At 41.0% G+C, this 26,358-nt stretch overlaps 1 protein-coding gene and 2 long non-coding RNA genes across 3 annotated transcripts; 2 read left to right on the top strand and 1 right to left on the bottom strand.

The window, feature by feature from the left end:
• Nucleotides 1-834: 834 nt before the first annotated feature.
• LOC103881872 lies at nucleotides 835-13,098 on the top strand. The gene is made up of 5 exons (XR_001899620.3): nucleotides 835-983; nucleotides 8,458-8,526; nucleotides 9,362-9,467; nucleotides 12,326-12,476; nucleotides 13,014-13,098. It is a non-coding gene; the product is annotated as an uncharacterized LOC103881872 (long non-coding RNA).
• Nucleotides 9,316-25,980, bottom strand: CSTA (cystatin A). The gene is made up of 3 exons (XM_003894003.5): nucleotides 25,625-25,980; nucleotides 13,401-13,502; nucleotides 9,316-9,547 (listed from the first exon to the last, which is right to left on the bottom strand). Exons 1-3 carry the CDS (start codon nucleotides 25,688-25,690, stop codon nucleotides 9,419-9,421), a joined length of 297 nt encoding a protein of 98 aa, XP_003894052.1. The 5' UTR covers nucleotides 25,691-25,980; the 3' UTR covers nucleotides 9,316-9,418.
• Nucleotides 13,509-25,633, top strand: LOC110742528. The gene is made up of 3 exons (XR_002520295.1): nucleotides 13,509-13,606; nucleotides 21,529-21,655; nucleotides 25,550-25,633. It is a non-coding gene; the product is annotated as an uncharacterized LOC110742528 (long non-coding RNA).
• Nucleotides 25,981-26,358: the final 378 nt, after the last annotated feature.

The following is a 26,358-nucleotide window of genomic DNA, read 5'->3' as shown; positions in this document are numbered from 1 at the left end:
TTGTTGATTATATTCCAAAATAAAATGCAGTATTTCAACAGCATTTAGTAAATAAAAATATTTTTTCACATTGCTTTTATTCTATCTGGCTTAAACAAATTTGGCTCACATTTTTTTTTTTTTCCCTTTGGGGGAAAAACCTTGCTCTGTCACCCAGGCTGGAGTGCAGTGGCACAATCTTAGCTCACTCCAACCTCTGCCTCCTGGGTTCAGGGGAGGTTCCTGCCTCAGCCTCCTGAGTAGCTGGGATTACAGGCATGTGCCACCACACCCATCTAACTTTTGTACTTTTAGTAGGATGGGGTTTCACCATATTGTCCAGGCTGGTCTCTAACTCCTGACCTCAAGTGATCCGCCCACCTGGGCCTCCCAAAGTGCTGGGATTACAGGTCTGAGCCATCACGCCTGGCCTGGCTCAGTGGAATATTTTGTAATACATTTTATACTTTAAGATATATTTTTAATTCAATTAGAGCTAGTATTTCCATTAAACCTTTTCTCTTTATATCATCCTAGCACTCAACCCTGGCTGACATCAGAATCACCTGGACTATTTTCCAGAGATTATTTTTTAATCGATCTGCAGTGGTACCCTATCCCGGCCCGCGGGATCGTCGAAGCAGGCCCTGGAGGGGGGAGTGGGAATTTGGGGGACAAGAGACACGAGAAATGGAGACAAGACAGTGCTCTGATCAAGTCTCGTTTAATGGCGGTAATGCAATGCCTTATATACACTTGGAGGGGAAGGGGTTGGGCCAGAGGCGGAGATGATCTCATCGCAGAGGGCGTGACCAGGTAGGTATTGGTTTCTCCGGTCGGACGTCATGTTGCGCCTGCGCTGTCAGTTGGAAACTTTCCCGGGCGCGAGATGGCGCCTGCGCTACAAAGTAACATTTTTCGCGGGCGCGGGAAAAATAGGTGAAGAAGAAGCAGGAAGAGCGCCATCTTGTGCTGGCATATGAGACAGCAGATCAGGGAAAAAGGTAAATCTAGGGAGGAGGTGTAAGGTGGAAATGAATAAAGCTCAGGCGTTTTTAATCGTCAGTTATTATTCGCTATGGCCGGGGCACGCAGCTCCGGACAGTACCCCACCTTGGATATTTTGGTGTTAATTTATAAATTAAGAGACTCTAATATGCAGGCAAGATCAAGAATCACTGCACACGTTACTTGATATTTTTTCCTATTTATTTTTATTTATTGTTATGTTCTCTTTAACATGAAGTATACCTAACCAGCAACAGGATATGTTTATCTATTTGTTCAAGTCTTTTATTTTGGACAGTGAATTATTGTAGAGTCACATGTTACTGAACAATGGGGACACCTTCTGAGAAATATGCCATTAGACAATGTTGTCAGTGTGCAGACATCATAGACTATACTTACACAAACCTAGATTGTACAGCCTACTACATACCTAGTCTGTATGGTATAGCCTGTTGCTCCTAGGCTGCTAACCTGTATAGCATGTTACCGTACTGAATACAGGACAGTAGGCAATCATAACACAATGGTGAGTATTTGTGTATCTATGTAAACATAGAACAGGCACTCTGGGATACCAAAGCAGGAGGATCACTTGAGCCCAGGAGTTCAAGACCAACCTGGGCAATATAGCAAGACCCTATCTCTGCAAAAAAAAGAAAGGAAAAGAAAAAGAAAGAAAGAAGAAAATCTGCCAGGCATGGTGGCATGTGCCTGTAGTCCAAGGTACTCAGAAGGCTGAAGCAGAAGGATCTCTTGCACCCAGGAGTTTGAGGTTGCAGTGAGCTACGATCATGCCACTGCACTCCAGCCTGAGTAATAGAGTGAAACTGTGTCTCCTAAAAAAATTAAAAAAGAAAATAAAAAACATATAGAAAGGTACAGTAAGAATCAGTATGAAAGATTTTTAAATGGTGTGATAAATGGAGCTTGCAGTACTACAGGCTGCTCTGGGTGAGTCAGTGAGTGAGTGGTGAGTGAATGTGAAGGCCTGAGACTCACTGTGCTCTCCTGTAGACTTTATAAACACTGTACACTTAGGCTATACTACATTTATTTTAAAATTTTTCTTTCTTCAACAATAAATTAGCCTCAGCTTACTGTAATATTTTACTTTATAAACTTTTAAATTTAAAAAATTTTTTGACTCTTATAATAACATTTAGCTTAAAACAGAAACATTGCACAGCTGTACAAAAATATTTTTCCTTTATATCCTTATTCTAGAAGATTTTTTCTATTTTTAATTTTTAATTTTTTTACTTTTTAAGATTTTTTATTAAAAATGAAGATACAAACACAGAGATTAGCCTAGGCCTACACAGGGTCAGGATGACCAATATTACTATTTGTTTCTTTTTTCTTTTTTTTTTTTTTTGAGGCGGAGTTTTGCTCTTGTTGCCCAGGCCGGAATGCAATGGCACAATCTTGGCTCACCACAACCTCGGCCTCCCAGGTTCAAGCGATTCTCCTGCCTCAGCCTCCTGAGTAGCTGGGATTACAGGCAAGGTCCACCATGCTAAGCTAATTTTTGTATTTTTAGTAGTGACAGGGTTTCTCCATGTTGGTCAGGCTGGCCTCGAACTCCCGACCTCAACTGATCCACCCTCCTTGACCTCCCAAAATGCTAGGATTACAGGCGTGAGCCACCACACCTGGCTGAATATTACTATTTTCAACCTCCACATCTTATCCCACTGGGAGGTCTTCAGAAACAATAACACACATAGAGTTATCTCCTACGATAACAATGCCTTCTTCTAGAATACCCCCTGAAGGATTTGCCAGAGCCTGTTTTACAGTTAAAAAAAAAAGTGCAAGTACATTCTAAAATAATGATAAAAAGTGTAGTACAGTAAATACATAAGCCAATAACATAGTTGTTTATTATCATTATCAAGTGTTATGTACTACACATAATTGTATGCACTATATTTTTATATGACTGGTGGCAAGGTAGGTTTGTTTACACCAGCATCACCAAAAACATGTGAGTAATGCATTGCATTAAATTTTTACTATGGCTACGATGTCACTAGGTGATAGGAATTTTTCAGCTGCATTATAATTTTATGGGACCTCGTTGTATATGTGGTCTGTCATTGACAAAAACATCATTATGGCAGTGCATGAGTGTCATTCTCTTTGCATAGGTTTTGTATGTCACTTATTAGATTAATTTTTAAATGTGTGATGTATTTAGACTTTCCACCCCAAAATCAGGTTAAAGTAAATCTAATCACCCTAATTATGGAGTTTCATGTATCTTTGATCAACTGCTTTGTGTAAAGAGCTACCAATGTGTGTGTGTCTATGTTTTTGCATTGCTCAGAAAAGAATTCTTATTACTGAGCCAGTAGAGTTGTCTCTAGTTGTTCTTGTTACCTAAGAGCTCCAGAGTACTAATACTAGTCAGCCAGTGGAGATCTTTTAGTTCACTTATTGACTGTTTATGTGCTAGGAGCTGAAGGCAGATGGATAGGATAGCTTCTCCATTCTGAGGCAGTAAGAGTTAGTAATGGCTATTTAAAAACAACCAGTGTTTCAACTCTCCCTTACGTATCTGCTTCAAGGGGTCAGAATAGCTGAGGGAAGGAATTCTGAGCATATGTTAGTAAAGTGTAGGGGTTAAGAGCATTGGCCCTGGAGGCAAACAGCCTGGATCACATCCTCACTTCTCTACTAACTGGTCATGTGGCCTTGCGCAAGTAACTTCATCTTTCTACACTCAGTCTTCTGTAAAGAGGGGATAGCAATAATATTTACCTCATGAGATTGTTAAAAAAGTTAAATAAGTTTTGTTTATAAAGTCTTTGGAACACTACCTAGACTATGGTAAGCATTTAATATATATTGGCTGTTATTATTATTTGGGACAGAGGATTGTCAAGTGGCACTAATGGGGTGATGGACAGAGTGCAGAGCCCAGAGGCAGACTTTAGAGCAGGGGTGTCCAATCTTTTGGCTTCCCTGGCCACATTGGTAGAAGAATTGTCTTGGGCCGCACATAAAATGCACTAATTCTAATGATGGCTGATGAGGGAAAAAAAAAAAAACAACTCATGTTTTAAGAAAGTTTACGAATTTGTGTTGGGCTGCATTCAAAGCCATCCTGGGTGCCTGTGGGTCGTGTCGTGGGTTGGACAAGCTCGCTTTAGAACATCTTTTTTTTTTTCTTAAGAGACAGGATCTTGCTCTCTCACTCAGGCTGGAGTGCAGTAGTGCAATCATAGCTCACTGCAACCTCGAACTCCTGTGCTCAAGCAATCTTCGTGCCTCAGCCTCCCAAGTAGCTACAGGTGCATGCCACCACCACCTGACTTGAGCAATTTTTTTTTTTTTTTTTTTGAGACGGATTCTCGCTCTGTAGCCAGGCTGGAGTGCAGTGGCGCGATCTCGGCTCACTGCAATCTCTGCCTCCTGGGTTCAAGCGATTCTCCTGCCTCAGCCTCCCCAGTAGCTGGGACTACAGGCACACGCTACGATGCCCAGTTAACTTTTGTATTTTTAATAGAGACAGGGTTTCGCCATGTTGGCCATGATGGTCTCTATTTCTTGACCTCGTGATCCACCCACCTAAGCCTCCCAAAGTCCTGGGATTACAGGGGTGAGCCACTGTGCCCAGCCCAACCCGAGCATGTTTAAAACAAGTTTTCTCTTCACTTTGCCTCTCTCATTCTCTCCTTTTCCTTTACTCTCCCCTCCACTCCCTCTTCCTCTCTCCTTCCTTAACAATTCAGCCCCAAATCCATTAAGTAGGGCCAAGAACAGCAGATATTGGGTTTTTTGTTTGTTTGTTTGTTTGTTTTTGTTTTTGTTTTTTTTTTGAGACGCAGTCTCGCTCTGTCGCCCAGGCTGGAGTGCAGTGGCCGGATCTCAGCTCACTGCAAGCTCCGCCTCCCGGGTTTACGCCGTTCTCCTGCCTCAGCCTCCCGAGTAGCTGGGACTACAGGCGCCCGCGACCTCGCCCGGCTAGTTTTTTGTATTTTTTAGTAGAGAGGGGGGTTTCACCGTGTTAGCCAGGATGGTCTCGTGATCCGCCCGTCTCGGCCTCCCAAAGTGCTGGGATTACAGGCTTGAGCCACCGCGCCCGGCGCAGATATTGGTTTTGGATGGTCCGAAACTAGATGTTGGAGTTGGCTTCTCCATGGGCAGGTGCCCACCCACCATGGTGGAGCATAGCTGGCGTGGAGAGGGCAGGTACTTAGGTAAAGGGATAGTGGCAGTGGTCTAGGACAGGATGTAAATGACTGAGCATTGGGGGGCAGGTGATGGGGTGAGGAGGGTGGAGGTGGGAGTCACAAGGATGGGGGACAGGAGCAAGGATGGAAGACTTTACAAATACGTAGAAATTAACATACTCCTAAATAATCAATGGGTCAAAGAAGAAATCAAGAAAGAAATCAAGGAAAAATCAAAAGGAAAATTAGAAAGTACTTTGACATGAATGAAAATAAACAACATACCAAAACTTATGGAATGTAGCTAAAGCAATGCTTAGAGGGAAATTTATAGCTGTCAACACTTATGCCAAAAAAGATGATATCAAATCAATAACCTAACCTTTTACCTTAAGACACAGAAAATAGAAGATCAAAGTCAACCCAAGGCAAGCAAAGGGAAAGAAATAATAAACATTAGAGTAGAAATAAATAAAATAGAGAATAGAAAAACACTACATTGAATCATTGAAACAAAAGTTGTTTTTTTGAAAAGATGAACAAAGTTGACAAACCTACAGGTAGACTAAGAGCAAAAAGAGAGAATACTCAAATTACTAGAATCAGAAATGAAAGGGGAGACATTAATACTGACCTTACAGAAATGAAAGGATTATAAAGGAATACTATGAACAATTGTATGCCAATAATAGATAACATAGATAAAATGAACAAATTCCTAGAATAACACATACTCCCAAAACTGACTCAAGAAGAAACAGTCAACCTAAATAGACCTATAATAAGTTTGGATATTGAATTAGTAATTTAAAAAACTACCCACAGAGAAGAGCCCAGGCCCAGATGGCTTTACTGCTAAATTGTACTAAAGGTTTAAAGAAGGCTGGACACAGTGGCTCACACCTGTAATACCAGCATTTTGGGGAGCCAAGGCAGGTGGATCACTTGAGGTCAGGAGTTTGAGACCAGACTGGCCAACATGGTGAAACCCTGTCTCTACTGAAAAAATATAAAAGTTAGCCCAGGGTGGTAGTGGGTGCCTGTAATCCCAGCTACTTGAGAGGTTGAGGCAGGAAAATCACTTGAACCCAGGAGACGGAGGTTTCAGTGAGCTGAGATTGGGCACTGCACTCCAGCCTGGGCAACAGAGTGAGACCATTTCTTAAAAAAAAAAAAAAAAAAAAAAAGGTTTAAAGAAGAATTAATAACAATTCACCAATTCTACCAAAACCAGACAAAGGTGTCATAAGAAAACTATAGACAGGCCAGACATGGTGGCAATCCCATGTCTAGTATAGTATAGCCTTTAGCAGTATCAAACTTTTTTTTTTTTTGAGACAGGGTTTCACACTTGTTGCCCAGGCTGGAGTGCAATGGCACGATCTCAGCTCACTGCAACCTCTGCCTCCCGGGTTCAAGTGATTCTCCTGCCTCCGCCTCCCAAGTAGCTGGGATTACAGGCATGTGCCACCACTCCTGTCAATTTTTTTTTTTATTGTATTTAGTAAAGAGACGGAGTTTCACCATGTTAGTCAGGTTGGTCTCAAACTCCTGACCTCAGGTGATCCACCTGCCTTGGCCTCCCAAAATACTGAGATTACAGACATGTGCCACTGTGCCTGGCCCTGAACTTCGGACTTCTCAGCCTCCATAACTGTAATAAATAAATTCATTTTCTTTGTAAATTACCAGTTTCAGATATTCTGTTATAAGCAACAGAAAATGGACTAAGACAGGTAATTGTAGTTTTTGTTATTATTTTTAAATGACAAAAACTACACTAACTTTTGCACCAACCTAATACAAATGGCTAATCATCTCATGAAAAGATGTTCAACAGCATTAGTTATCAGGGAAATACAAATCAAAACCACAATGAGCTATTATTTCACATCCACCAGGTTGGCTAACCTTAAAAAAACTCAGATAATAACAAGTGTGGGTGAGGATATGGAGAAAATGGAACTCTCATCCACTGTTGGTGGGAATGTAAAATGCTGTGGCCTCTTCAGAAAATAGTCTGTAAGTTTCTCATCTGTAAGTTTCTCAAACAATTAAACATAGAGTTAGTTACCATATGAACCAGCAAATTCTACTCCTAGGTATATACCCAAGAGAAATGAAAACATATATACACACAAAACCTTGTACACAAATATTTATAGTAGCAGTGTTCCTGATAGTCAAAAGGTGAAAGCAACTTAAATGTCTATCAACTGATTAGTTAACAAACAACGTGTGATATATTGATAAAATGAAATATTTGTGCATAAAAAGAAATAAAATACTGACACATGCTACAACATTGATGAATTTTGAAAACTATGCTAAGTGAAGGAAGCCAGTTACAAAAGACCACATATTATATAATTCCACATATATCAATGTCCAGACCAGGCAAATCTAGACAGAAAGTAAATTAGTTGTTGCTTAGGGGTTGAAGTATGTGTGGAGGAGGCTGGAGAAGTGATAGCTAACAGGTATGAGACTTCTTTTTGAGGTGATGAAAATCTTCTAAAATTGTGTGAGGTTTACATGCATTTGTGAATGTGGTATAAAACTATTCACCTGTACAGTTTAAATGAGTAAGTTGTATGTTTCAATTTATGTCTCAATAAAGGTATTAAAGAAGAGGAAAATGGCAATTAAATGGAGCACATGATTTTGGATTGGATCTGTTTTTGGATATGGGGTCTTGCTATGTTGCCCAGCAGTAGCTATTCACAGGCATGATCATTGCACACCATGGCCTTGAACTTCTGGCCTCTAGAGATCCTCCTGCCTCTGCCACCTGAGTAGCTAGGACTACAGGTGCTTGCCACCTCACCTGGCTTGGATCTTTTTGTCATAAATGACATTATTGGGACAAGTGGGGTAATTTGAATGGTGTCTAGGGATTAGATGCTACCAGTGTATCAGTGTTAATTTCCTAATTGCTTAATTTAATTTTTAATTTTTATTTTTTTAGAGACGTCGTCTCTCTCCATCACCCAGGCTGGAGTGCAGTGGCATGAGTATAGCTCACTGTAGCCTCGCGTTCCTGGGTTCAAGCCATCCCCCTACTTCAGCCTCCCAAGTAGCTAGTACTACAGGTGTGTACCACCATGCCCAGCTAAATTTTAATTTTTTTTTTTTTTTTTGTAGAGGCATGGTCTCGCTATGTTGCCCAGGTTTGTCTTGAATTCCTGTCCTCAAGCAATCCTGCTGCCTTGGCCTACCAAAGTGCTGGGATTACAGGCATGAGCCACTATGACCTGCCAATTTCCTGATTTTGATGGCTGTATTTCAGTTTTGCAGGAGAAGATCCTCGTTTGGAGGAAATGCACACTGAAGTATTTGTTGGTGATGGGGCATCATGGTAAGTAACTTAAGTCTCAAATGTCCAGGAAAAAAAAGTTTTTTGTTTTTTTGGTTTTTTTTTGCAACTTTTCTCTATGTTTACGTTTGTTTCAGAATAAAAATATAGGCCAGGCATGGTGGCTCACGCCTGTAATCCCAGCACTTTGGGAGGCTGAGGTGGGCAGATCACCTAGGGTCAGGAGTTCGAAACCAGCCTGGCCAACATGGCAAAACCCTGTCTCTACTAAAAATACAAAAGTTAGCCAGGTGCGGTGGTGGGCACCTGTAATCTCAGCTACTTGGGAGGCTGAGACAGGAGACTCGCTTGAACCCAGGAGGCAGAGGTTGCAGTGAGCCGAGATTGTGCCATTGCACTCCAGCCTGGGTGACAGAACAAGACTCCATCTCAAAAAAAAAAAAAAAAAATATATATATATATATATATTTTATATATATATACATATATATATATTTTATATATATATACACACACACACATATACACACACTTTGTAAAATACTTGATTTAATTTTAAAATATGAGGGTAGAGATGGAATACTGGGTTATCAGCAGCCACAGGGAACAAGGAGGCTGACGAACTGATAGTCCATGATCCGGCCTGCCTATGGTGGGGGTGAGTGTGGTACTATCCTTTAGCCAATTGCATTAGGCTTAACTAGTTTTTATAAGATTTCCAATTGCCATCAATTTATATGGAATTTATACTCTAAAGCAGTAGCACTGATTTTGAGAAAGAAAAGGTAATTTCTACTTAATACAATAAATGAGAAATAATTGAAGAAATAATTTCTTTGGAAAAGAATGCTTCTTTATTGATGGTTTTATTTATCAGCAAGGATCATGACTCAGTAGCCAGTGGAAGGAATCAGAACACTTTGGAAACATGCTGCTAAAAACCCGTCAGCTCATCGTCCTTGTTTTTGTCAGCCTGGTATCCAGTAAGTACCAAGTCCTCATTTTGTCCGGGAAGACTTTTGAATACTTTCAAGTGCATATAATGATTATCACCTGCTCGTACCTGAAAAGTATTAAAAAAAAGAGAAAGCAAAAGGAGATTTATTCAAATGGGTCTACATCAAGTGAGAGAGCTACAGATCTATAAAGACGTCTGTCCAAAAAGCTGCTGAGGAATAGCATTGCTAGACCTAGTCCACCCATTCTTAGACTCTTTGTATTCATAAATCCACCACCTTATTTTAGGAGAGAAAGATTAGAGTAGGCTGGGCGCCGTGGCTCCCACCTGTAATCCTAGTACTTTGGGAGGCTGAGGCAGGTGGATCACGAGGTCAGGAGTTCGAGACCAGCCTGGCCAGCATGGCGAAACCCTGTCTCTACTAAAAATACAAAAAATTAGCCAGGCATGGTGGTGCATGCCTGTAATCCCAGCTACTCGGGAGACTGAGGCAGGAAAATCACTTGAACCCAGGAGGAGAAGGTTGCAGTGACCCGAGATTGTGCTGCTACACTCCAGCCTGAGTGATACAGCAAGACTCTGCCTAAAAAAAAAAAAAAAAAAAATTGTAGACTAATGGCATGGCAAGAGGCATAGGTCCTAGGTTTATTTTGTTATTATTTTTAGTATAATCTGGGTACAAAGGACAGCATTTTATTTTCAAAGATGCATGGAGCAAGAAAACCAGTGACAGCCTATATTTTTGGTGATGCTGTTTTCTGACTCCCAACTTGGAACACTTTATTTGCCATACAGTCTGATAAGGGAAAAGAAAATCAGAATTGCCCTAGAAAATTTGGGATGCAGGGTTCATATACCTATATCAGAACCTACTTTATAAACGCCCACTGGTAAGATTGAGCAGAGCCCAGGGGGCGGACACCCTCCCTTCTAGAGTGAAGGGGTCGGGCACTGTGGCTCACGCCTATAATTCCAGCACTTTGGGAGGCCGAGGCGGGTGGATCACCTGAGGTCAGGAGTTTGAGACAAACCTGGCCAACATGGTGAAAACTAAAAATACAAAATTAGCTGGGAATGGTGGTGCACACCTGTAATCCCAGCTACCTGGGAGGCTGAAGCAGAAGAATCGCTTGAATCTGGGAGATGGAGGTTGCAGAGAGCCGAGATTGTGCCACTGCACTCCAGCCTGAGCGACAGAGTGAAACTCTGTCTCAAAAAAGAAAAAAAAAAAAAGCTAAGGGGTTTTGCTAGGAAGTCATTGGTATGAAGGTTGAAGCAGAAGCAGTAGTTTGGACATGAATCTGAGACCTGGAAAATTATGGTAAGAATTTTTACTTTGGTTCTTGCTTGAGACAATAAATGCTTTGTCTTATAAAAATATTTATTGTGCTTCTGATGTCACTTCCTATCCTAATTTTAACAAACGCCATATATCAAATGTTTACTGTTAGCCAGACACTATGATGAACATTTTATATAAATGATTATATTAACTTATATTATAGGCCTGAAGAAAGGTGGAGCAATGAAATTTTACAGATATGGAAGCAGAGTAAGAGAGATTAAGTGATTTTCCATAAATTTCTCAGCTAATAAGTGGCACAGCCAATATTCAAACACAGATCTGTTAGGCTCTAGCATCTACATTCTTTTCACTCTACAATGTAACCTCTTTGGAGGGTACTGATGGGGGAATGAGGCCTCGCTCTGTTGCCTGGGCTGCAGTGCAGTGGTGCGATCTCAGCTCACTGCAATGTCAAACTCCTTGGCTCAAGTGATCCTTCTACCTCATCTTCCCAAGTAGCTAGGACTACTGATGTGCATCACCATGCCTAGGTAATTAAAACATTTTCTTTGTAGAGACAAGGTCTCGCTATGTTGCCCAGGCTGATCTCAAACTCCTGGCTTCAAGCTATACTCCCGCCTTGGTCTCCCAAAGTGTTGGGATTACAGACGTGAGCCACCACACCAGGCCAGTGTAACCTTTTAAAAGCTCTTATTTTGTGCTTTATATTAGAGGCAGCACAGCCAGTAGTTAAGCTCAGTCTATCTGGGCTCAAATCCTGACTCAGATCTTATAGTTGTATGACCTTTTTAGTCTCTTCACCACCCTGGAGCTCAATTTTTTCATTGGTAACCCAAGGGAAGTGATTGTACTTATCTCATAGATTTGTTGTGAGGATTAAATGAGATAATATAAGCCCTGTTCTTAGAACAGTGCATGGTGAATTGTAAGTGCTCAATAAATTTCCAGCTTATTTATTCCTCACAACACCCTGCGAAGCAGATTATTACCCTCATTGTGCAGATAAGGGAATGAAGGCTCAGAGAGGAGGAGGAGCTTCAAGGGTTCAAACCCAGGACACTCTGACACCTAAGCCTGTGGTCCTTCCATTCTACCACCTGCCTCTTGATAGGTACCTGAAATACATAGAGAAAGTCTCGTCACTGGCAAGACCTTAAATCTAGAGTGGCTCAGAGCAAAGGGATCAACAGCCAGACTACCAGGAAGTAAAAGGGAACTGGGATCAGTGGCTGAGATCCAGTAGGAAAAATTTGATAGCAGAAGGAAGAAAAGATGAGAGAGACAGAGAGAGAAAGAGACAGAGACAGAGAGAAGGAGAGAGAGAGAGAAAGAGACTGATTAAGAGAGGGCAAAAGAGTGGTCAAGAGAAGAAATTTTCAAGATAATTATCTGATGAACTGTTGAAGAGACATGTGAGCTGGTAATATGCGGTAATATGTGAAATGTAATATGTGGTAACATGTGAAATGTATGCATTTGAATTAATCATAAATTATTAAAATAAATATTCTAATGTTGATGGAATGCTTCCTATCTTTGCACATAATCATTTTTAACTGGAAAACGTTCTTTTCCAGCCATGAAGAAATCAGATTGAAAATGGAGGAAATGGTGCCATTGTTTTCTGAGGATACAGCAGGGTCCTCTGTGACATGTGTCTCCCCGGGACCTGGTCTTTACTAGGAGCTCACATTTGGCAGAACAGGGCTGATCCATATACATAGCTCGGTACTGAAACTTTCTTATGCTAAGCTGACTAGCTCCACTTACTTATGTTTATTTTTTGCTGAAAACGTCTTTTAAAATGTTTATATTTTCATTGAATTGTTTGTTAAAGAGAAATAAGCCACACTGTGCCCTGGTCGAATGGTTAAGTAAAGATTAAGTAAACATACTTTAATATTTGTTTTTATTTTTAAAATCAGAATTATCATCTTCTTAATACATAAGGACAAAAATGGCTCTTAAATATTCATGGTTGACTTGTTCAGTTGGTTTCATCTTGGTAACTTCAATTAGAACTGGATCAATGTATCGTGTAATTTTCTGACAGAGCTATAAAATTAACTTTTAAACTATTTTAACTACTCCACTGCTTTAAACTATACCTAGAGTGCCATAAGTTAAATCTACTAATTTGAATTACAAAATAATATTTACATTATATTAATCAAAATGCTTATTTAAAGGACAAGAAAGGTTTAAATTATTTTCCCAGCTAATGATTTGAGTCGTTACTTTAATTTATTTAATTTAAACATATAGAATCATACAGCTTTGAGGTGGAATCGGCTTCAAGATACCATGTGGTCCAGCCCCACGCCTTCAGGCAGATGAGACGTGATCCTCCCTCCTTACCTAAGAAGCAGCACAGCCACAAATCCAGCATGCCCTGAACTGTTCTGAAATCTTTTTCTATACAATTTCCAGAAATCAAGAATCAATGTAATAAAGCTTTCTGAATTCACAAGAAAAAAAATGGCATCACATCATTTACCAAATTTGAGAGTCTACCACTTGGAAGGAATCATGCTGGGCATCTTAATTTAGGACAACTGTAAGGAAGGAATTATATGGTAGGGAAATCAGGGAACATTTTACATAAAATGAGAAATAGATCTTTTGGCGCTAAAGTAGGTGCTGAACTCTAACCTTAATGTAGTAATTTATTCCAGCAACGACTTGAGTTTTATACTCCACAGCTTCCAATTTTTCGTAACTCTGATTTGTTTTTTCTTCAAGCTGTGGTTTAACCTAAAGAAAAGAAAAGGGGAAACAAATAATCAAAGCTATATTAGACTCCATCTATGTGACGTACACATCTGGGAACCTCATCCTCCTAAAAGTCTTCAAAGATGGTAATGAAATCTGTGAGCTATTTTTATTATTTCAATAGAAAACACCTATTTTAATACAATTACATAGGTTAAAACATCAAATTTTGTTGCTTTAGGCTGAATTCACATAAACTCAGTGTGGTAATGCAATATAGGAGCATTTTGACTGTTAAACTCTAAGAGTTATATATATCTTTGATTAACAAAAATCAGTAGAGCAATAATTACTACTTGATTAAAACATTATTTTAAAATAATTTCAGGCTTCAAAGTTGTAAAATTAGTATAATGAATTCTCTTATATCATTTACAGTTCCCCTAATTTTGCCATTTTACATAACATAGTATAATCACCAAAATCAGGAAATTAACATGGTATATCACTATTAAGTAGTCTCTAAACCTTATCAGAATTTTGCCAGTTATCCTGAAAATGTCTCTTTTCTGCTCCAGGATCTCATGCAGGATCCTGCATTGCATTTAGTTGTCATTTCTACTCAGTCTCGTACAATCTGGGTTCATTCCTTTGTTGTTCACAACCTTGATGTTTTTGGAGAATACTGGCCTGTTAGATGGTAGAATGTCCCTCAGTTTAGGTTTGTGTGATCTCCTCTTATGTTAGTATTACACATTTTTGTAAGGATAGCACAAAAGTGATGTTGTGCTTAAGTGCATCCTATCAGGAGCTACATTTCATTACTGGTGATGTTAATTTTGATCACTTAGGATGTCTGCCAGGTTTCTCCACTGTAAAGTTACCATTTGTTTCCCTTTGTAATTAGTTAGTGTCTTGTGAGGACTCTTGTTTCTCGCTGTACTTGCATTCATGAATTTTAGCATCCATTGACGGTTCTTGCCCACAACAATGATTAATTGTGGTATTGGCCAAATGGTAATTTAAAAAATAATTTCTTGTACATTTATTATTTGCAATTCTACTGTAAGGAAGAGCTGTTCTCTCCTCTTCATGTAGTTAATTACTTATTTTATGTTAATATGACTCATGGATATTTATTTTACTCTGTGGATTACAATTCATTACTCTTTATTTTGTTACTCAAATGTCCTAGATTTGGCCATTGGGAGCTCCTTCACCTGATGCCTGTGTCCTTTCAACACACCTCCATCATTTTATAAGCACTTCCTAACTTTCTGACTCTACACAAGTAGAGTCAGATGTTCCAGGTTTATCTTGAAGTTTCCTTGCCTCCTCGCTGGAATCAACTATTTCTCCAAGGAGTCCCCACTCCTTTTATTGGAGAATGGTATTTAAGACCCAAGATTTGGGTGCTGTGTCTCTTGTTACTAGATGTCATTGCTTCTAGGCCCACTCAATGGAAAGGGCTACAAAATAATATGTGTACTCACACACATGTGCACACATCTTTACTCATTTGTATGTGTGTACATATACACACATTTATGTATGTGTCATTATATATGTGTGTGTATGGGTATGTGTGTGTATGTGCATGCGTGTATATATATATGTGTGTGTGTATATGTGTGTGTGTGTATATGTATATGTATATACACACACACACACATATATATTTTTTTTCCTCTGATTAAAATCAAATACCACGGCCGGGCATGGTGGCTCATGCCTGTAATCCCAGCTCTTTGGGAGGCCGAGGCTGGTGGATCACTTGAGGTCAGGAGTTTGAGACCAGCCTGACCAACATGATAAAATCCCTTCTCTACTAAAAATACAAAAATGAGCCGGGCACAGTGTTGGGTGTCTATAATTCCAGCTACTCAGGAGGCTAAAGCAGGAGAATCGCTTGAACCTGGGAGGCGGAGGTTGCAGTGAGATGAGATCGCACCATTGCACTCCTGCCTGGGCAACAAGAGTGAAACTCCGCCTCAAAAAAAAAAATAAATAAATAAAATAAATAAATAAATAAAATTTTAAAAATCAAATACCACAGGACTTATTTAGCTTTTCCCCTTTCCTTATTATAACTCCTTTCTCAAACGCTGAGGAAGAATCCTGGTTCTTATTATTTGCAATGTATTTGCCTATTTGTTCAGTTCTAACGTATACATAAAATAATTTCAGAATTGCTGACCTATACCCCTGTGGAAAACAATATACTAATTAGAGTGCAGTATTTGGGTATAATTCTAATAAAGACCCTGTGGTTGCATGGGCTTACCTGGATAATCCAGGATAACCTCTCCATCTCAAGAGCCTTAATTTAATCACACCTGCAAAGTCTATTTTGCTGTGTAAAGGAACCTAGTCACAGGTTCCAGGGATTAGGACATGGACATCTTTGGAGGGCCATCATTCTGTCTACCATGGAGGGATATGGGTTGGGTTTAAATGTCAGCATTCCCGAACCAAACATGAGAAGGGAGACAGAGTCCCAAATTTAATATGTAAATTTTTACTGAACCCATCAGCTTTCTGTACAGTACTTCATTCCCACTCTCAGCTGGGCCTGATATGCAAGAGTCTACTATGAGCTCTTGACTCAGTTCCTGCTAAGTGTAAAGCTCGTCTTCTGCCAGGGTGGAGGACAGTGAGGGAGAAGGAACTCGGGGAGGTCTCACTGTCCCTCATACAGATCAGTCCTCTTGCTTTTGGTCCCAGGCCTTACTCCTGGCTACGAGTTTTTGGTGTTGTTCATGCCTGCGCCTTTGTGACGTTCTGCAGGTAAATCTGCTTGCTTCTGGCTTAGACTTTCCCCTCTGTGGGCTTAGCTTCTGTTTAGACTGCTCAGCATTTTCCATTGTTCATCTGTTTTCCAACTTCCAAAATTTTATTGCTGTTTCTGAGGTGGTACTTGCCTATCTCCTGTTGTCTTTATATCTGTGGCTTTGTCCTTCAACCTCAATTCTTTTCTATCCTTTGGAGGAAAAAAGATATAACCCTGTGTACTGAATATACCTTGTTTATTGAGAACTTGCCTTTATGCCCTTCATGAAAGCATTTCATGTCCATACAACTTCAATCAGGCCTCCAATGCATCTAGAATTTTCCTAAGGCAGTCCTTCGTCTTTCCCATCAGTGGGCAGTTGTTTTTTGTTTTTTGTTTTTAAATTTAAGAGACAGGATCTCCCCCTCACCCGGGCTGGAGTGCAGTGGCATGATTATAGTTCACCGCAGCCTCGAACTCCTGGACTCAAACAATCCTCCCTGGGCAGATGTTTTGAATCCCTTACTACTGATGCCTCAGTTTGAGTACCAGAACGGTTTTCAAAGATGTAGACATATGCAAACTGTGAGCTCTCAGACCACTTCTGAAAGGCCAAACACTCCACTCAGTTCTCCTGTAACCTTGAGAATAGACGGGAAAAATGTGACTGCTCTGTTGAGATGGAAACGAAATTTCAAAGTGGAGAAAGGGAGAAGACAAATAGTGAGAACAAACCAGAAGTGGGAAGAGCTAGGGGCAGGAGAGTGGAGAAAGGGTGCACGGAGAAGCAGAGTAAGGAAACAGGTTACTGTCTTAGGGTCCCTTTCCAAAGCTTTTGGAGATTCCAAAGGAGGGGTGGCCAGCATTGGACACCAGTCAAATTAGGAGCTGAGTTTGAAAGGGCTAATCTCTACACTAACCGCCAAAGTATCCATTTAAACCTCATTTTATGAATGAGGAATCTGAGGCCATGAGTTGAGCATGACTGCTTAAAGTTGAAAAAATATTAATCATAGTTATTTTAAAGTCCTTGCCTGATAACTTATATATCTGATTTGTGTTCCTTCTGCTTTTCAGTCATGTTTTTTTTAAAGCACATATCCTAAGCCAGCCAGTCTTTCTTCTCTTTTCTTTTTTCTTTTCTTTTTTCTTTTCTCTTTTCTTTTCTCTTCTCTTCTCTTCTTTTCTTTTCTTTCTTTCTTTCTTTCCTTCTTTCTTTCTTGCTTTTTCTTTCTTTCTTTCTCTCTCTCTTTCTTTCTTTCTTTCTTTCTTTTCTTTCCTTTCTTTTCCTTCCTTCCTCCCTCCCTCCCTCCCTCCCTTACTTCATTCCTTCCTTCCTTCCCTGCTTCCTTCCTTCCTTCCTCACTCCCTCTCTTTCTCTTTCTCTTTATTTCTTTCTCTTTCTCTCTTTCTCTCTTTCTTTCTTTCTCTCTTTCTCTCTTTCTTTCTTTCTTTCTTTCTTTCTTTCTTTCTTTCTTTCTTTCTTTGTCTCTCTCTCTCTCTCTCTCTTTCATGGAGTCTTGCTCTGTCACCTAGGCTGGAGTGTAGTGGCATGATCTTGACTCACTACAACCTCTCCCTCCTGGGTTTAAGCAGTTCTCCTGCCTCAGCCTCCTGAATAGCTGGGACTACAGGTGTCTGCCACCATTCCCAGCTAATTTTTTATATTTTTGGAGAGACCGAATTTCACCATGTTTGCCAGGCTGGTCTCGAACTCCTGGTCTCAGGTGATCCACTCGCCTTGGCCTCCCAAAGTGCTGCAATTACAGGGGTGAGCCACCATGCCTGGCCCCAAGTATTCATTTCTATCTGTCCTAGAAATATATCTAAATCTTTAACCTTTCCATCATATCTGTATAATCCACAAATGCAGAATTTTCCATGACAGGGGGGATTTAAAAGATCTGGTTTGTTTCTTGAAGTGCTCTGGCACATGTCAGACTGTGGACCTTGATTTCTGGTTCACTCTACTTGTAACCTGCAGCCTCCCTCCCTCTTCCCAGTAAAATAGATTTGCATGGTTTAATGTTAGATGACGACATGGACCTGAGTGATGAGATTTGAGCGGAGGAGCAGGGAAAGGGGCAGAGTAGGGGAGCTTGTCAGTGAAACCTTAAGTCTCAGAAGGTAGCCTGACACTGAAAGACTCCCCAGGGTGGGCACTAGGAGGATGCAGGCCAGCTGGGAACAGTGGTGGGAGACTGGTGGTGAATGGACACATCTCCTGCTGAATGCAGTTGGCCTTCACCTTTCTCAGTCTGCCATGCGTGATGGTGACGGGAGCTGAAGGAATACAGAGGAGGTTTGTCACTTGGTCTCCAGCCAGGGCAGGAGGCTACCAGGGAGGAGCACCTGGTATGATGCATTTACCCCAGAGTTCTTCAAGCATTTCTCATTGTTACTGAGCATGAATCTTAGTGAGGTGTTTATTCTCTGAGATCTGAGGATTTTAGCCATGAGGTACCTGACACCCAGGACTTTCCCCTAATCTGTAGTCATTCTACAGAAACAATAGGACTGTGCCTAATTTTAGAGAAAATGGATAGAAAAATATTGGTGGCAAAGTTTATGAATTACATTTGGGGGAGTTTTACAGAGTAAGGAAGGAGAGTTTGAATAATAACATGAAAGGACAATAGGGCCAGTAAGATGTGACTTGTGGACATTTGTTGTCTAAGTATGTTTTGAAGGAAGAAGAAAGTATGGGACAAGGCATTGAGGATGCAAGAAATGAAGTCACCTGGCTAAGAGAGGAAGGGCTGGCTGAAGAGAGGAGAACAGAGTCTAGGGAGGAATGAGATCCAGCAAGAGATAGGGTCAGCTGGGGCGTTTTCTTACCAGAGGCCTGCAATCTCCTAAGACAGGAGTCCCCAGCCCCTGGGCTGCAGACCGGTACCCATCCACGGCCTGTTAGGAATCGGGCTGCACAGCAGGAGGGGAGCAGTGGGCCAGTGAGGATTATGGCCTGAGCTCCGCCTCCTGTCAGATTAGCAGGCGGCATTAGATTTTCACAGGAATGGGAACCCTATTGTGAACTGCATGCAAGGGATCAAGGTTGCATGCTCCTTATGAGAATATAATGCCTGATGATCTGAGGTGGAAGAGCTTCATCCCAAAACTATCCCCTCCACCACATCTGTGGAAAAATTGCCTTCCACAAAGGTGCCAAAAAGGCTGGGGACGGCTGGCGTAAGAAGAGTAGGAACTGAGACATCCTGCTGGAGGGAACGTGGGGGTGGGAGGGATTGAGGAACTGAAGAGAGATTTACATGTGTGGGGTTTCTAGAAAAAGACCAACAAATATGACTGAAAGTATGTTCTGGCAGTCCTGGGTCCTGTCCAGGTTGTTCAGCATTAATCCACAGGTTTGTAATGGGTGAGTTTTCTGTGGTTCTGCACCTCGCTTTGGCAAAGTTCTTTGATTCTGGAACAGTAGTAGCTGCATAGAAAGTGGTGGCAGTGGGCGTGACCTTTAATTGAGAATTAGAAAGCCAGGAGCTCCCAGGGTCAAGGAAATCATCATGAGTGGAGGAGTATCTGAAGCTATCCTCCTGTCATGGGGTCCAGGCTGGATGAGAGACTGAGTGGGCCTGGGTGTGTTATCATGAAGATGGGAAGGTAGGTGCCTGAAGGATTCTGGTGTGGCTGAATGGCAGGTTCTTTGGGTGTGGGACAGTGGGAGAGGCGACTAATGAGGAGGCTGTGGTCAGAGAGGGGAATGCAAATTTGTGGATGGGGTTAGAGCCATGACATACTAAGTTCCAGGGTGTGCCCAGGATGGTATGCAGATGAGGTGTTTGTGTGGTGTCCTGACCGACAAAAATCATGTTCTGTGTGTTAGCCAGGAATAGTATTTAGCAATTAGGTTTATGACTAAGGGGAGCGTGTGTATGTGTGTGTGTATGTGTGTGTGTGTGTTCATTGTGTGCATGCACATTGCATGTATAACCCTTCTAAAAATAATTAAATAACATTTCTTTCCTTCTCATAAACATGCTCACAATTCTCATCAAACGCTCATTAACATATTATATAGATAATGAATCAGCAATAATGATCTGGAGGCTTTTGCTGTTGGGCCATTCATTTATTTGGTTCTTCATGATACAGATTGTGGCTTTTCATGAATGGGATTATGTATGGCTCTGTCTTTCTGGGATGTGTCCCTCTTAGATCCATTCAATTTTATAAATTTCCACAAGGGCAGGCACTATTTTATGTCCCTGCTACCCCCATAGCAATTCACACAGTTCTGTCTACCTAATCAATGTTTTCTGAATGAAAAGACCACAGTTGTTTTCCATCCTGACAACTTGTCTTCCCAAATAGGAAAGATGAATATAGCAATGACCTCAGCTAATACAGAGAATCTTGGAAGAGGGTTTTCTTCCAAGTGTACTTTAGTACATGATGCTACAATGACATGTTCAGTCTCTGTTATTTTCAGAATGGGAAAACTCATTTCTCCTGCCTTCGAAAACTTTCAAGTTTTCTCAATTGCCATCCCCTTTGTTTGCCTTTCTTTTCTTTCTGCCCTCATCCAATATTCCTCTTTCACTGTGATATCAAATTCCTTGACTATGCAGTTAACATTTGTCTTTGATACTCTTCCCTTCTCTATGTGATGGTCTTTTTCTTCCTTCTTTCTCTTCTTCTAATGGGGTTCTTCAGTTGGCCTTCCACTAAGAAGCTCTCTGAGAAGGCCAAGGAAAGCTGATAAACTTCAGCTCCTCTGAGAATACTTGCACTTTAACAGGTGATTTTAAAAAACAGAAATACAGGGCCAGGCGCGGTGGCTCAAGCCTGTAATCTCAGCACTTTGGGAGGCCGAGACGGGCAGATCACGAGGTCAGGAGATCAAGACCATCCTGGCTAACACAGTGAAACCCCGTCTCTACTAAAAAATACAAAAAAAAAAAAAAAAAAAAAAAAACTAGCCGGGCGAGGTGGCGGGTGCCTGTAGTCCCAGCTACTCGGGAGGCTGAGGCAGGAGAATGGCGTGAACCCAGTAGGCGGAGCTTGCAGTGAGCTGAGATCCGGCCACTGCACTCCAGCCTGGGTGACAGAGCGAGACTCCGTCTCAAAGAAAAGAAAAAAACAGAAATACATTCAAAAATCAAAAAAATAAAACTAGCAAGTAAGTGACAGGTAGTGGAGATTGTCCCTGAATTGCCAGCACCTACCCATTTTCCCTGTTCCTGCATGGGGACCTAACTGTAATTTTGGAGAAGGAATTGACTCAAGTTTCTCACCTATAAAGTGGTTGTAATAACACTTGCCTCTTGGGGCTGTTTGTAGGGGCATAAACGATATAAATGATGTGGAAGTGCTTCCTAAACTACAACGAGTTTTCCAACTCTTCCTCTACCTTCTAACACTGAACTGGGAATTGTGCCCTAAGGCTCACTCCTGCAAGAGAGGGCAGGTAAGTGATAATCCAGGCTTTAACACGGGAGTAGCTGAACTGCCTCACAGTAATTATTCACCTGAAAGGAAGGAGGTTTGACCAGCAATCTCTAACATCTTTTCTGGTCCAAAACCTATGATTATGAAAAAGTACTTAATTGGATATTGTTTTATATACTGTTCCAGATATCTCAATTTTTCCCAACTACCGTGTAAACTCCTAGAGGCCAGGGGCCATATCTTACAGCCCTTATGTAGCTTCTATAATAATTAGCATAATGCTAGACACTTAGGAGATATACAAGAAATGCACCAACCATGAAATGATTCACTGATATTCATTTCCTATATTTATTTATTTATTTATGTATTTTTTTAAGACAAAGTCTCACTTTGTTGGCCAGGCTGGAGTGTGGTGGCATGATCATGGCTCACTGCATCCTCAACTTCCTGGGTGCAAGTGATCGTCTCACCTAAGCCTCCCAAGTAGCTGGGACTACAGGTGTGTACCACTTGGCTATTTTTTTTTTTTTTTTTTTTGTATTTTCGAGGAGGTAGAGACAGAGTTTTGTCATGATGCCCTTGAATCCCCCAGATCAAGCAATCTGCCCGCCTCTGCCTCCTAAAGTGCTGGGATTATAGCCATGAGCCACCGCACCTGTCCCTCTAATGATTAAAAAAAATTTTTTTTAACTTTTAAATTTTAAATTTTTTTTACTTTTTGAGATGGAGTCTCGTTCTGTCATCCAGGCTGGAGTGCAGTGGCATGATCTCAGCTCACTCCAACCTCCACCTCCTGGGTTCAAGCGATTCTCCTGCCTCAGCCTCCTGAGTAGCTGGGACTACAGGCGCCCATCACCATGCCCAGCTAATTTTTGTATTTTTAGTAGAGACGGGTTTTGCTATGTTGACCAGGCTGGTCTTGAGCTCCTGACCTCAGGTGATCCGCCTGCCTTGGCCTCCTATATTGACTTAAATTTGAGGCTGGTGCTTCCACTGAGAAGACAAACTTAACACACTCTCTCCACTCAGTGTATTTCCCTTTCCTAACAAAGCTCCTCTGTGTTCTGCCACTGTGTGGTGGAGAGTGCAGGCAGTCAGACACTGGGGGTGAGCTAACTTCTTAACTAGATGACTCTTTTTTTTTTTTTTTTTTTTTTGAGACGGAGTCTCATTCTGTGGCCCAGGCTGGAGTACAATGTCGCGATGTTGGGTCACTGCAGCCTCCGCCTCCCAGGTTCAAGTGATTCTCCTGCCTCAGCCTCTGGGTAGCTGGGATTACAGGCACCTGCCACCACACCGCCTAATTTTTTTATTTTCAATAGGGATAGAGTTTCACCATGTTGGCCAGGCTGGTCTTGAACTCCTGACCTCAGGTGATCCGCCCGCCTCAGCCTCCCAAAGTGCTGGGATTACAGGTTTGAGCCACCTTGCCCAGCTTAACTAAGTGACTCTTAATCTCTTTAAGTCTTGGTTTCATCATCTGTAAGATAGACACAATACCTTCCCTGCCTGCCCCAGGGGTTATGAAGACGAAATCAGAGTTTGAATGGAGGTCAAGCTTTTTAAAACTGCAAAGCTCCTTTCTGGGGTGAGGTAGCTGTTCTTAATGTTTATCTCTCATTCTACCTCTCTGATGACATTTGAGCCAAAGGGAAGCAGCTTCCTCTCTGCCACACACACACTTTCAAATCAATTTTATAATTTAAAATGGGACTCACAGATAGGTGTTATTAACAATGCAAGGCCCTCTGGTAGCTTCTTATTTTAAAAATTAATAATTATTGCTAAGCAAGTGATAGATTTTTTTAAAAATCATTAAAATTTTCTGTACTGTCTCTATTTCAAATTTATTTTTCCCTGTCTTTCTACAGCTCTGGTCCTTAGAGAGTCTCAGGGGGATTTTTTAGGGTCAGGGATGCTTTCAGCCACAAATTTGAAGCAAACAATTGTGATGCTTCACCTATGCACATTTGTTTTTCATTTTCAAGTTATTTTTATGCACATTTTCTCACTTAGTCCTTACAGCTCTGACATCGGTAGGGCAAGAGGTGTTACCTTCATTTTTCAAATGAAATAGACAAATTTTATTTTGGCACCCTGACTTTCTTTTTTGAGGCAGGGTCTTGCTTTGTTGCCCAGACTGGAGTGCAGTGGCACTATCTCAGCTCACTGCAACCTCTGCATCCCAGGCTTGAGTAATTCTCGTGCCTCAGCCTGCTGAGTAGCTGGGATTACAGGCACCTGCCACCACTCCCAGCTACTTTTTGTATTTTTAGTACAGACGGGGTTTCACCATGTTGGCAAGGCTGGTCTCGAACTCCTGACCTCGTGATCCAACTGCCTCAGCCTCCCAAAGTGCTGGGATTATAGGCATGAACCACCACACCCAGTCTGCACCCTGGCTTTTAAAGCGCCATCTCCCCCTGGCCTTGTAGGATGCCATACATCTCTGATTCTGCAGGCAAGTGAGGCCATGGGTGGCAGCAGCAGCAGCACTTGGGAGTCTGGTAGAAATGCAGAACCTCAGACCTCCTCCAGGCCACCTGAATCAGAATCTAAGGTTTATCAAGACCTGCAGGTGATTCATGTGCACATTCAAGTTTGAGAACATGGATCTGATCTGCGGATTCACATGAAGAAATTACTGACTTAATATCATTTCCCAGAAAAAAAGCTCCAAGATATTTATTTTTAAAAAGAACGCTTGAAAGAGAAATAATTAGTCCCCAAGAATGAGTGATGGGATTCTAGGCATCTGGCCCCTTAGAGAGCTTTCTAGTTCCCTGAATATACAAGATCCCAACTCTTATAATCACACAAAAGCTGATCTTGTGTTCCATGCTGTCATAGAATGATGTTTCAGAGAGAAAAAACAAGAAGGAATAATACAAGAAAATAAGGTAACAAACTGAAAACCTAAAATGGTAATTTGTACATGTTTTCCTTCATAAAATATGCAACTAAATGTTTACTGCATAGCTAGATGATAGCTAATCACACAACACTTAGAAAAATATATCAGGGCCGGGTGTGGTAGCTCGCACCTGTAATTCCAATACTTTGGGAAGCCTAGGTGAGTGGATGGCTTGAGCCCAGGAATTCAAGACCTGTCTGGCAACAGAATGAAACTCCATCTCTAAAAACAAAACAAAACCCCCAAAATCAGCCAGGCATGGTGGCATGAGTCTGTAATCCCAGCTACTCAGGAGGCTGAGTGGGGAGGATCGCCTGAGCTGGAGAAGTTGAGGCTACAGTGAGCCATGATCACACCATTGCACTCCAGCCTGGGTGACAGAGTGAGACCCCATCTCTTAAAAACAAAACAAAAAAGAAAAAGAGAAAAACATATCAATCCGCTAACAACATTGAGTTCTATTTTTCTATATATAATTTGGCAGCCTCTGACATTTTGGAGTCACTCTAGACTATCACTTCTCTTCTCCATTAGCTGAATCACCCTTTAACTCTGAAAAGACTAAAACACTGTATATTTGGGCAAAAGTGTATGAAGTTTGTAAATAGATTGCCTTTACAATATTATTCTTCATTCAATCTATTTTTTAAAAATTTCCCTGCAGTACATTCCAAGACTACTTCATCAAACTGTTAATAACCTTACACTTCAATTACATGTTGGCTTCACTTGGTGAGATTAGAAAAGTTGCATCAGAAACTGAATTAGTAATGCTAGAATCATATCTAGGATTGAGCTTTAGAGATGATACAATACAAATTCTTCTTTTACACATGGAGAAAATGAAGTTCAGAGAAGAAATGTGATTCGCTCAAGGTCACACTCACAGTTTGGGGATTATTCGAGGTTTCATCTGAAAACCTCTTATTTCATCTTAGTTGTAAAGAAACCTGAACAAAGTCACACACATCCTAAACTTCTAGTTTTCATGTTCAGCCACATCCTTTCCACCAGGACAACTTATGAATCAAGATTTTGGCTCAGACTTTTTCCTGAATGGCATCAACTCACCTTATCAACAATCTCCTGGATTTCTGGAGTGGCGGGTTTGGCCTCAGATAAGCCTCCAGGTATCATTTTGGCTGATTGCTTCTTTGCTGGACAGGATGCTGGAACCAAAGTGAACAGGGAAGTGTGGAGACTCGTGTGTTAAAAGAGGCATTCACTAGCTCCGCCTATAGAATGCTTTATTTTCCAGAAATAGCAAAGAGGCACGGGGAAAATGAGTATGCCTCCAAGCAAGTCTTCTTGCTTCCTGGACAGAATATGCTACATGGAATTTGGAAGAAAGAGGGGTTGGAGGATGAACAAACAGGCAAGTATAGGAGTCATGTCCTAACAAGCATCAAACATCCCCGCATTCTCTTTGACAATGGTTCCATCCTGTTGCATCATCTGAATTATGAAATCTGAAACTACAACTAGAATTTCCAAATGTTTTAAAACTTCTAACACAAAATTTTATTTTTTTTAAAGCAAAATTTACTAATAATGTCAAGGTTAATTTAGAATTTACTTGACTGTAGAAAGAAAGCAAGACGATCTATCTGGAGGACCTTGGCTGGATGTGTCTTCTTTACTCTTATTTAAATATCTGGAGATGTTTAACATACAGAAAAAACACAAAGAATAAAATAACAAACATCTATATTTCTATCACTCAGAGTTAAAATTTTTAACCTTTTTGTCATGTTTGCTTGCTATCTTTTATTTTGGTAGTTATTTTTAAGAAATAAAATATTACA

This window comes from Papio anubis, chromosome 2 (genome assembly GCF_008728515.1).
Source record: "Papio anubis isolate 15944 chromosome 2, Panubis1.0, whole genome shotgun sequence".
Classification (NCBI taxonomy): domain Eukaryota; kingdom Metazoa; phylum Chordata; class Mammalia; order Primates; family Cercopithecidae; genus Papio; species Papio anubis.
This window is presented reverse-complemented; position numbering and strand designations above follow the sequence as displayed.

Coding starts and splice junctions, on each gene's coding strand:
- CSTA (XM_003894003.5), bottom strand. CDS start 25,690: ATGATACCTGGAGGCTTATCTGAGGCCAAACCCGCCACTCCAGAAATC. Junction 13,503..25,624: donor TCCAGGAGATTGTTGATAAG/GTGAGTTGATGC, acceptor TCTTTTCTTTAG/GTTAAACCACAGCTTGAAGA. Junction 9,548..13,400: donor GAATAAATTACTACATTAAG/GTTAGAGTTCAG, acceptor AATACTTTTCAG/GTACGAGCAGGTGATAATCA.